Source organism: Cucumis melo, chromosome 4 (genome assembly GCF_025177605.1).
Source record: "Cucumis melo cultivar AY chromosome 4, USDA_Cmelo_AY_1.0, whole genome shotgun sequence".
In the NCBI taxonomy this organism is placed as follows: domain Eukaryota; kingdom Viridiplantae; phylum Streptophyta; class Magnoliopsida; order Cucurbitales; family Cucurbitaceae; genus Cucumis; species Cucumis melo.
The window spans coordinates 7187269-7200046 of NC_066860.1; the positions used below are offsets into that span (position 1 = coordinate 7187269).

Genomic DNA, 12778 nt, shown 5'->3' on the forward strand with positions numbered 1-12778 from the left:
TATTGAAAAATATATTATGACGAGTGGTAAACGTTCAAAATGTACTTCTGAGAACTAATGTGTGACGATACAACATTTTGAATATTCATAAATTAGCTATCCATGAGGCTAATAATTCTAATAATTTTATGATTATTATTTTTGTACAATATAGTTTCGATTGTTGAGTCAGTCCATGGTCAATACTTTGGTTCATGTTTAGAGTGTTGTACCCTCAGTCATAACATTGTAATGATCAATTATTGCACAAGCAATATAATATCTTATCATGGGTCTATAGATCTTCCAGATATAGATTATGTGTCATCAAACTAACTTACTAAAGTTTACTGTGTTTTCTATGCTTTTATGTGCTTCAATAGTTGTTTTTTCTATTATTCTTGGTACAACAAACAGTACAATAATTATTAAATGTGTGTTTAACTTTCTCCGTCTTTATCTATTAAGTTATGTTTGGATTGATATACATTCGTTACTAAATCATAAAAAAAAACATAAATTAGAAGAGAATCAACATACTGATTTATGTAGTTAATTAGCAGTGTTGAAATTTTATTAGAAATATTGTTACGCAATGGAGCCTCTAGAATGAAAGAGTTTATACATTTATAAATTGACCTATAATGGTTAACTATGAAAATTCCACTTAGGCTTGTAATTAATTGCAAGATCTCATGCTTAGTTATTGGAAAATGTGTCAATAGATTCCAACAATATAGCCAACTCCAAAATTGCTCACTGTTATAGAAAGAAGACCCATTAGAATGTCGTGAGAACCTAAACCATGTTTTACTGTACCAATATTCACAAATTTTAAAAAATCACTAGCTTCCTTACTGGCGATTATTTTTAAGATAGAAAGATAATGTTCATCAAATCGATATCAAAATTCATAAAACTCATTGGAAAGATTACCCATTACTTCTAAAAGGAGATGAAAACCCACAATTAAGAATGAAAAAAATTTTAAATTAATAATTTGAAATTCATATAGAATAAGGTCCATATCATTCATTTAACATTAAATTTCAAAACAGTTTTTCTGCCCCACCACGAAATAATTAATGCTATCCCCACAAGCATTATCATAACTACTTTAGTTTATGTGAGGGATAACCAATTTCGCAACTGCAAATCTTCACCATTATCATTGGAGCTTTCCCACAAGCATCGCCATGGCAGAAAACATAATTTCTCCATATGGTATCAACATCTCCATAGTTGGATTACTCTTTCTCTTCCCTATTCTCGTCTTCTCATATTATATTATTCTAATTCTCAAGAACAAAGCTACAATATCACCTCATAAACTACGATCGCAACCCCCTGAAGTATCCGGCGGATGGCCGATCATTGGCCATCTACTCCTCCTCAGAACTCACTCTCTGCTCCCCCACCAAACCCTTGGAGCATTGGCCGACAAATATGGCCCGATATTCCTAATCCGACTCGGCGTCCATCCAACTCTGGTCATAAGCAATTGGGAAATCGCCAAAGAATGCTACACAACTCTTGATTCAATCGTCTCGTTCCGACCCAAGACTTTAATTCAAAAGGAATTAGGCTACAACTTCGCCGGGTTTGGGTTCAGGCCAAATTACGATGCTTTTTACCGAAACATGCGTAAAATGGCAGTCTCAGAAGTGCTTTCGAATCGCCGTCTGGAAGTACAGAGAGACGTGAGAATTCATGAGGTGAACAGAGGATTGAAGGGGATATACAACTCATGGACAGAGTGCAGAAATGGGGATTTAATTGCTGTTGATTTGGATGAGTGGATTGGGAATATTAACTTGAATGTGATTTTGAGGATGGTTTGTGGAAAGCGGATGGCTGGGGGGTTGCAGATGGAACAATGTCGGAAAGCGATGAGGGGGTTTTTTGAATTGGCGGGTCAGGTTACAGTGGGAGATGCGATTCCTTTTCTAAAATGTTTGGATTTGGGTGGTTATTTGAAGGCCACTAAGAAAGTTTGTAAAGAATTGGATTGTATCATGGAGGAATGGCTTGAAGAACATCGTCAGAAGAAGGGAGACGCCGGCGCCAGTGCCGGTGCCACGGAGGAGAGTCTCATGGGTTTGATGCCTTCGCTTCTTGAAGGGATGGAGCTTGGTGGGTACGACGCTGATACTGTCATCAAAGCCACTTGCTTGGTATGCGATTAACACTTATTTATTGATCAGCTATCACTGGATATAAATTCTAAACGGACAAAAACTACATAATTTAGGTTTTACATCTCAAAAGTAACGCACTTTTAAAAACTTACGTTTTTGTTTGAACTGTCCCCAAAATTTCATTATTTTGTGTTTAAAACTCAAAATAAACAATATGTTCAATTTACCAAAATACACTTGTTTTATCAAACGTTTGATATTCATTTTCACCAAACAAGTTTCTCATTCTAGCCAAGTTTGAACATTTTGCTCACGAGATTGATTGATTTTTGCACGACAAACCCTATGTATCCCAAGCTTAAATCCGTAGAGGTAATTAACTTTGAACTGTTTGATAGTTGAGGTCTTTGTTTTAAGTTTAGGGTTTAAGGTTATTTGTAAAATCTTATGCGGATGGGTTATTTGTAAAAGTTGAGGCTCTTGGAGTTGTTTTTGTTTCTGGTTTTAAGTTAATGCAAGTGGTTTCATTCGATGAATTTCAACAATTTCATCAATCTAGCTCGTGTAGATGATGAATCTCGATCGAGGTTGATGAAATCGCCTTGAGATTTCTTGAATGAGTCTTGAGATTTGTTGGATTTCATTTGCATTATGTGAGATTCTAGGTACCGATTTCGATCGAGATTAATCCAAGATACATCACCGAATTCATGTAAAAGTACCCTAATCTCATGACATCCCGGTGTAAAAGACTTTAACATCCATAATAACTACCCTAACTAAACTAAATTAAGGGTTCAAGAGAATCATACCTTCGTAGCTTCTCGATTTCTCAAAATTTCTCACGACCACGATCCAATGACTACTACTAGAGTTGACCCGTTATTCTTTGGATTTGGAAACAGATTGTGGGATCTAATTATGCAAAAGAAATTGAGAGAGGAATGGAAATTGGAGGTGAAGTTTAAGGGTTGAGATTTTTTTTAGAGAAAAATAGGTTAAAATTTTATGTAATTCAAAATTACTAAAAATGACAAAAAGTTGAAAAAGAACCTATTTATAAGCAAATTACATGGAAAAATGCATGTAATTTGTTTATAAAATCTCAACACCTATCTTTCCACCAACCATTAGTGGAACATAGTGGGCTAGGTGTCTACATCTCATGTAGCCACTTATCGTGCCATAAGATGTTAGTGGGATTATCAAATAAAATATTAGATTTTTCCACTAACTTAGTCCAAGGATAATATGGTCATCTAACCATCCAAATCAAATTCAAACTTTGACTTTTTTAAGCCAAAAGCCAACATTTTGACTTTTTACCATTTTGTCCGTCTTGAATAATTTTGACCTCCCGAGCGTGAATCTACATTCATTTTTTCTGAAATTCAAATCACATTTTAATATATATTCGATCAAAGTTTGACTTTTCAAAGTTGAAAGACAACATTTTGATTTTTTACAACTTTGATCATTTCCATTAATTCAAGCTTTCGAATATGAATCCGTATTCATATTTTTTATATTTAAATCGCATTGAAACATAATGCTCTATCTCCAACTTATAACCAACAGCTATATCACATATATTTGTCGGTTTCTCTCTCTGTACCTAATTCGAACAATTCGAATTATTCCAAAAAGTTGTTTTCAGTTAATTCTATATAAGCTAGCAAGAGAACCTAATTGACCTATAGATCATGGGCTCCAACGATCTGAGATTAACTGGCTAAATCCTTTTAGATCGAACTAATCAACATTCATTAACTAACGCTAAAGTTTCGTAGTTGCACTCCCCTCACTATCGATATATTTTTGTCCATATGATATAACCATGATTAGTAAGTTAATCCTTCAATAGTTGTTCATAAAATCAGCTAGGTCAAAATACCATTTTACCCTCGAGATTACATCTTGTTCCTTAAGACCCATTGATCCACTATTGAACAATTAATTTAAGGTCTAACCTATAAACCGAACCTCTCTCATGCCAATGAGAGGGTGGAATTTCCTTGTTCAATAATTGGATTCAATCTTTAAGGGAACAACCTATCTACTTACTCTAAAGCGAGTATGAGTAAATTCCGTTTTGCACTCTATGGTCCTAGCTATCTACCCTGTGTTACACCTGAAATAGGAGGCTTATTGGGCAACCGCTAATGAACTGCACTCACCTATGTAGATCTAACGATAATTCTGTTAGAACATAAGTTCAAAGTTAGCTCAGGATTAAGATTAAGTTACCCAAATCATTAATAAATGAATTCAAATAGTCAGTTTTATATGGTGAACGGTGTTATAACTTAAAAGTGACTATTTCATGGTTCAGTCTTATGTAAACTCTTTGCATAGGATACCTATACATGAACGATTAATAATCACATCATTTGTACTAACTACAAAACGGGTCGATCCATAGTGTTCCTTAGAATAAGTAGTCCAGCCATACACGATAGACTGTTTGGACTATATATTCGATCTTGATCCATGTTTATGTCTCTACATAAAATTCAAGTCTACACTAGATAGCCTTAAGACCTTAGTTTATTAGATTCAAGATTATAGTATTCTATTTTCACTAATAAATCCTTCATAACTACTTTATTGAATATAACATAATTTTAAACTACAAAATACGAGTTTTAAGACATAAATTTCAACAAAAACAAGTTAATACTTTGGTAATATATATATATATATATATATATAGGAAAACTATGTTTGGACATTTTTTAGACGTTAAGTAATTGGTTTTTAAAAGACACCTATACCATTTTACATCTTGTTGAGAGAGGTTGAGGATGAACGAGAGGATGTTATTAGCTTTAAATTATTAGATGAGAAGGTCTCCTTTGAGTGGAAAGATTTTCATAGTATCACGAGGTTAAGGTATATATAAGTCAAGACATGCAGTTGAATTTTAATAGGATAAAACGCTTAAACAACAACGTTTATATTTGGGCGATATATAGAACAAGCATGAACGATGCTGAGTTGGATAAAGATTATCTAAATATTCAGTTCAAGAGCGATGATTATACTTCGCCTTGCAATGTGCAGCGTCAACCACGATGACTGGCCTAATGCAGTTTAAAAAACCTTTAATAGACGTCCCAAGTGCCATATACATAAACTTACAATGACTATGGGGTTCTCTCTCTAAATTGTAGTGAGTACTAGGGTTACAAATCTTCAACGCTTTCCATACCGAGCTAACAAAGTGTAAGATTCTCTAGGGGAATCTCTGACCATGGACAATGCAGCTTCTCGATCCCTCCATGCACTCACATAAATAATGTCTAGTCTGTATTCCTTTAAAAAATCTTGAATTATTTCCTTCAACTTATAATCACGACTAGCATTTTGGTACTTCGACTTGATTAATTTGGCTATTACCTAACTCTTGGCTTGTTTGTGGTCCTGCTTTCGATCTTTGGACATTTGTGAGTACTAGCATACTTAGAAACTTTAAACATATAAAATATCTCATTTTAATGATCCTTAGTTTCCACAAACAATTTGAATCAACGCATTTTATGACATATAACTTCCTAGTCGATCTATGAATAGGGTACTGAAAATTCTTCCTAATGGTAAATACAGATAGTTTCTTTGCTAATTGTTTCTTGCTTAAAAAAACAACTAACCTTGATATCTTCAAGGTATGACTCAACTCAAACGACAATAGTGTGATCAATCAATTATTTTTTAATACGCTTCCGCTTCATAACACTGATTGATTAATATTGTTTGTCGTCACTGTCCATTAGACACTCTAACTAATCACCACGAGCTGGGTTTCTATCACCTACACCTCCTCTTTGATTCTACATTAAACATACATTCAACCTATGTCAATCGGTGTATGATCATTTATCAATTGAATATGATTTGTAGGATGAGTATTAACAATCACCTTAGATACCTCAAACGCCTCAACATCCACATCAACATCATGATCGTCGAATGAATCTACATGTACCATTACTAACCAATCTATCTGTATCGTCTTCCCGCTCTAAAGCACGCATGTTGGTAGTCAATGGACTCCAATCTCGGGCCTCATTCAAGACACCATTGTACTCTAGGATTATTTGAATGGGCTCATGTGACGTTAATTTAATATTTCTTTTAGCCATTGGAATAATAAATGACGTCGAAGTACTCATAGATTGATGGGATAGTATCAATACCTTAGAAACCAAAACCCCTACTTGAGACACATAATCACTACTTAAAATTGAAGATCTTCTTGACTACTAATAGCAAAAGCAAATATAGAGGGTTTCACGTTATGCAAGCACCTCAAAATCAACTCATACTCAACAGAATTTACCCTACTAATTCTATAAATTTCTCCGAAAAACTTTTCAAGTTTTATACTAACATTGACATTCGATCCTTTCATATGACCTCCGACATATTCCTTCCCAGTCTCTTTCCATTCCCCACGAAAACAAACAAATACATGAGGCATCCTGCAAATATGTAAAGAAAAATTAAAAATACATTCAAATTTCAAGGTGAAATCCTTACACATTCGGTTGAGATTTGAATCTCTATATTAATCTTATAAAACAACTCGATCGAGATACTTAAATAAGAACCGAGATTACGTACAAAAATACCTAAACAAAGTATTGCTAGCCTAATCAGTATGCAAATGACAATCAAAAGGTAATTTGTAGACTATAGCAAGCTATATTTATCTTATGTTTACAAATGAATGAAAGCCTAAACAATTATAAAAATAGTAAGGATAAATATAGCTAACAACTATTGTTTACAAATTTTCTTACTCCCACGTTATTTCATATCTTTTGATGGTTTTGAAAGATATGAAATGTGGGAGTAAGAAAATGAATAAAAGCCCAAACAATTGTAAAAAGCATGTATCTTGGGAGTTGGTGGTGAAACTTATTGAGCAAGTCATTTCATTTTTTAATATAATAATAATAATTTCGATTATGAGGGCATTTCGTCACAATCGAAAAATTTATCTCGAGATGCATTTTACTATGTTCACAAAAACTCGAGATAAATCTCCGACACACGAAATTACATGATCAAATCTTGGAGACGATCTCGATCATTATTACCTGAAGCAAAAAAAAAAAAAAAAAAAAAAGTAACTTTTTAAAAGTGTACTACTTTTGAAATGTAAAGAAATGTAAAACCTAAGCTGTATCGTTTTTGACATTTTCGTTATATATTTAAACATTTTATAATATTTTGTAAATACTTTGATTCATTTTTTTTATATTTAAAAAATCTCTAGAATATGATCATGATGTTTATTTTAGAATTGTTCTCGTAATAATCAATCAGATAATATAAATTTAAGATATTGTTACACAACTTCTCTAGCCATAAAAACGGTCAATAACCTGGACAACAGTATTTAAAGAATTTCTTTGCTTTTATGATAGACACTTATTTCTGGAGGAACAGATACAATGACGGTAACTATAACATGGGCAATCTCATTATTACTTAACAACCAAGAGGCATTAAGAAGAGTACAAGAGGAGCTAGACATCCATGTTGGAAGCGAAAGACTAGTGGATGAATTAGACATAAACAAGCTAGTATATCTCCAAGCCGTAATCAAAGAGACATTAAGATTGTACCCAGCAGGGCCATTGTCAGGGGCTCGCGAGGTAAGCGAGGATTGCACAATTGGAGGCTACAATGTTGCGTCGGGGACACACCTTATCACAAACATTTGGAAGATTCACAGGGACCCTCGAGTTTGGAGAGAGCCTTCAGAGTTCAAACCGGAGAGGTTTCTTAGTAGCGATAACTATGACCATATGGATGTGAAGGGCCAACATTTTGAATTGTCTCCGTTTGGTTACGGAAGAAGGGTCTGCCCTGGGTTAGGCTTTAGCCTTATAATGACGCCATTGGTGTTAGCTAGTTTGATTCATTCGTTTGATGTTACAACTCATGATGATGAACCAGTGGACATGGCTGCGAAACTTGGGCTCACCATGCGCAGAGTCAAACCTCTTCATGTTCTCGTCAAGCCGCGTCTCCTAGCTACTGCTTATGCATAATCTCAGGCAACTACGTACTCCTTTTTTTTAGTTATAATGGTTTTAAGAAACTTGTACTGCTGTTGTAGTCTTTATGCGTCTCCTTCAACTGCAAAGGAAAAGGTTTTAGAAGTATTTTTTAAAAGAAAATTTGACCACAAGTCAACCTATAGTTGATCAATAATTGTATGAGACAACTTAGAATATAATCAAGTAATTTTCTTGTAATAAAGTCAGTATTATTTATGAGATGAATAAACTTGTAGAGTGGAGTAAAAAAAAAATCTGTAATAATTAAATTTTAGGCTTAAGTTTTTCATGGTAAGATGGTTGTCTTAAGAAAATCAATAATATTGTAGAGATTGCCTCTATTGTAGGATATGTTGCCTCTATTGTAGGATATGTTGCCTCTATTGTAGGATATGCCTGAAATTTTGTCTTAAAACAAATTGGCTTTCTATCCGTTTGATTGTAGGTTTTTAGTTTTTAAAAATAAATCTCTAGGAAAATCTATTTCACCTTAAAATTTCCTCTAATTTTGTTATCAACTTTCTATGGACTAATTTTTTAAAACTAAAAGAAAAAAAAAAAGTAGTTTTTGTTTTTAAAATTCATTTTTTTTACTTGGAAAAGAGTGAATATCATGTTCATGGGTAAAAAGAAAAAGTTAATTTTAAAAAACAAAATGAAAACTGAAGAACGGATAAATTTGAAAATGATCTAATAATAGGGCGTTGAGCACTTGGAGAAATTAACTCTTCTAGTTGTGTACAGTTACAGTTACACGATTTTTTTTACCTAAATTTGTCAAGTAAACCTTAAATTATAACTTTGTTTAAGTTTTTACGATATTATTTTATTTTGGAAGCTTATTAAAAATAGAAGATCTGGGCAATTTATTTAAAGGCAATAGAAAAATTTTTAGCCAATTACTAAAAGCCCAAAAAGTGCATGCAAAATACCAAAACAGCCCACCTAAAAACTCAAGATATGTGAATGACACACAGTCCCACTACTTTCTATATTCTAATCGCCGATCTACCCACATGATTTTACATAAGGTTTTCCCTCCAATGCGCAAAGTTTCTGGCGCTAGTCCCTCTTTCTTCTTCTTTCTTCTGCAAAGCGAACAACGTAACCTACTTCATCCTCATTCTTCTTTTATTTTTTGGGCTACTCCATCCCTAGGCTGAATTTGAATTTACAAGATTTTATTTGTTCAAAGATATGTATAAGGATCGAGGACGGGGGATTGGTAGTCCTTTGAAATCGAAGATCGTAGGTGGTACCTTGGATCAGAAGCGTATCAACGATGCTGTGGATAAGCACCTTAAGAAGACTTCTTTCTACTTCAAGAGGTCTTCAGAGTAAGGAAAAAGAAAAGGTACCTGTGCCCTCCACTTCCACTAGTAAACCATAGCTTGATCATCGTTTTGTCTCTCTATGTAAGAATAAATGCTCTGATGCTTAGTGTTCTTTTCTTCTTTTCTTCATTCTTTTAAAAAAATTATTTTGAGTTTTTTTAGTTGGTGCTATTCAGGCAAATTTTTCGGCCATATGCTTGGAAAATGAAAGAAACGAAAGAAATTCAAAAATTAGAAAGGATCAAAAGGTAAATGCACTTAACAATATATTGAGTATGTATATTTACAACTAACTTTAACTTTTACTTTTAAAATTATTGACTAAAGATACTTTCTTGGAAAAACAAGACAATGAGCTCAATGGTGAAGAATACAGCGGAGAAAATGAGATGGAAAGAAAGCAAGAACGAAAACTGAAAGAAAACAAACAATTGAAAATAAGTTTAAAACAGTGGAAGATAGTGACTTTTTATAAATCCTGTAATATTTATATCACTGGTATTCTTTTTCATTACCATTATTTTAGGCATCTAAAGGAAGGGAAATGCAAAAAATTTAAAACAAAAGTATTAGCCGATAATGATTATCAAGTTTTGAATGAGATGAGAAAAAGAGAAAAAATAAACAAAAGCAAGGAAGAAACCTCCTCCCATAAAAAAGGCAAATAATGAAAGACTCTAAAACAACAAAATTATCATCATTAATGGACTGTGTGGTCCAACCATCAGCTTAGAACGAACATCACCATCCTAAACTAATCTTTTTTGAAACCTTGATTTTACAACTTTCTGAATCTTGGTTATGATGGCGATAAACTACATATATTTTTTGAGCGTTATATTTTGAAACCTAGTTTTAGACTCCTAAATTCTATTCAGGGTGAAAGTGAACTACATTTTGGTTATTGAAAAATATGTAAATTCTAAAACAATGAACGTTGATTTTACATGTCTGTTATCCAAAATTTTCAAGAATGCATATGCTGTGATTTTATTAGGGTCGACGTATATATCACTACAAGAAATTGGCACTATTTCGACGCATAAAATGGCATCGGCATAAGAAACATCAAGAAATAGAACCTCCGTCAATGCCATAAAGTGCGTGTTGGCAGAGGCCACTATTCCCAACATTGAATTCATGAAGTAGAAAATGGTTACCCAATCTTTGACGTCGTACACGTAAACGTCAGAGAAAAGGACACAACACTACAAGAAATGGGTCTTTTAATAGCCCTTGAGGATAGCCCAATTTATTTAGGGCTATTGAAAAGTGGGGTAGAAAATAATCAAATTAAAAATTAAAAGGCTGCCAAAATTTCACCCAAATTTCTTTCCCTCCTTCCATTCCCCTCTCAAATTTAAGAAGCCTCCTCTCCTTCCACACGATAACCCACATAGCCTCCAACACCCTACCTAACTCGTCTTCTTCGTTGAAGCTCTACCGCCACGCACAACTCCGGCTAACCTCTGCCATCACGTATCTTCTATAGGTCTCCGACGACCTGTTTTCATCTTCGCTACTTGTCTCATGCCTCCGTCGCTCTCTCTGTCACCAGTCTCTCCGCCGCGCACGACCTACCTTTCGTCTAACCTCTGTCGTCAGTCTAAGGAAAGGTTCCTTCCCTTCTCAAATCAAAGGAAAGGTTCTTTCCCTTACGACTGCAACCCTACAATATATTTCTGCTTTCATTTCGCAGAGATTGAGAACTTAAGTTCTGGAACGGTTCGAGAAATAAGTATTGTGTTGAATGACATCTACTCCATTGCACCATCTATAATTCTCTAGTATCTCGTACCACGAACCACTGATAACTTGTAGAGATACAAGTTATTATGGTCTTTGATGTAAAATAATGAAGTCTTATCGAATAAGAATAGAAGAAAACAAAGGGAAAAGTAGGTAAATTTGATTAACATGCGAATCTCATTGTGCAAAACAACCTCGTCCTTTTTTTATTGCATTTTTAATGTCTTTATCGCATAGAATGGCTACGGAGGAGACACGTCCTGCCAACATGGCGACAAACAACCAAGCTAGGAAATCAAATGCACTAGCAGGAAAATTTGGGTTGGCGTGAATGTCAGATATTAAAGGATAAAATGATGTCTCCACAGCACTAATGCAACTTTTCAAAGGCATTAATGACACGTGGGATTTCCTGTCAACATCACTTCCCACCTAAAATAGAGCTCTTCATTCCAGAATTTTGTATGCATACTTGGTCGGAGAGCAAGCTCCTATATCGTCCATTTCTCTTATTCCCTTGAGTTTTAGATGAGAGCTTAGAACAAAAGAGAGAAACTTCATCCCTACCATTTCTCTCTCAAAGATAGGCAAAAATCAGAGTCAAGGAGTCTAAAAAATCATACTCTACAGCGTAATGCTCTTTTCTATATTCCATTTTATCTTTTCTTTGTATTGTTTCATAATATGTACATCATGGTCAAGGCCTAAAGTTATATTTATGAAATTGATGCATTTCTTCTTTCAGTCTCCCATTCTCCGTTAAATCTTCATGTTCGATCTATTTGATTAGTTTGCGAGCAAAGAAACGTGTTTTTAATACTATTGAATCATACTGTATGCGTTATGAGTTTTGTTAAGTTAAACACGGATGTCAAAGGCATTGTATATTCAAGAGAAGAACAATGATGTTGATTGTAATCACCTAATAAGTGAAAGTATACTGCGTGGCTTTAGCTGCGCGAAAAGACATTTAGGAGCTTAGATTCTCTGTGTTCAACCCAGACTTATCAGGAAATCTCTCTTCGCTTGCACTTGGACAATAGAGACCAAAACTTGTACTACATACATATCTTTAGAAGTTAGCAACACATGAATAGGATTACATCTTTTATTGCATAACCCTGTGTAGTCACCTACTAGTTGCTCACTTAGAGCTTTAACATGACATATCCACTAATGGAAGCATATGGATATAATATAACAAGCAAGTTTTTATCGCCGTCGTCAGGGAATTTAATGATTTTCCTTTGTGAACTTAATTCATGTGTTAATCTCATGCCGAAGTTCTATTTCAGTTAAATCGTGTACTTTAGCCGAAGAGTGCATGAACGAGTTTATGAGTAAAGGTGAACAATCGAATTTTGCACTCGACCTTAAAATAGAGCAAACTTTTCGGAGAAACAGAAGAGAACGATAGAGGAGACAAAGAGCTAAGACCATGAACAACCAAAATAACCAAGACGTCCCTACCAACCAACTTGCCCAAGAACAAAACCCTACTAATTTA

At 34.2% G+C, this 12778-nt stretch overlaps 1 protein-coding gene across 1 annotated transcript; it reads left to right on the forward strand.

The window, feature by feature from the left end:
• The first annotated feature begins 1062 nt into the window (after positions 1-1062).
• LOC103502567 (cytochrome P450 CYP82D47-like) lies at positions 1063-8409 on the forward strand. Its single transcript, XM_051083263.1, has 2 exons — positions 1063-2153; positions 7550-8409. The coding sequence occupies exons 1-2, from the start codon at positions 1176-1178 to the stop codon at positions 8177-8179; spliced, it is 1608 nt and encodes a 535-aa protein (XP_050939220.1). The 5' UTR covers positions 1063-1175; the 3' UTR covers positions 8180-8409.
• The last annotated feature ends 4369 nt before the right edge of the window (positions 8410-12778 follow it).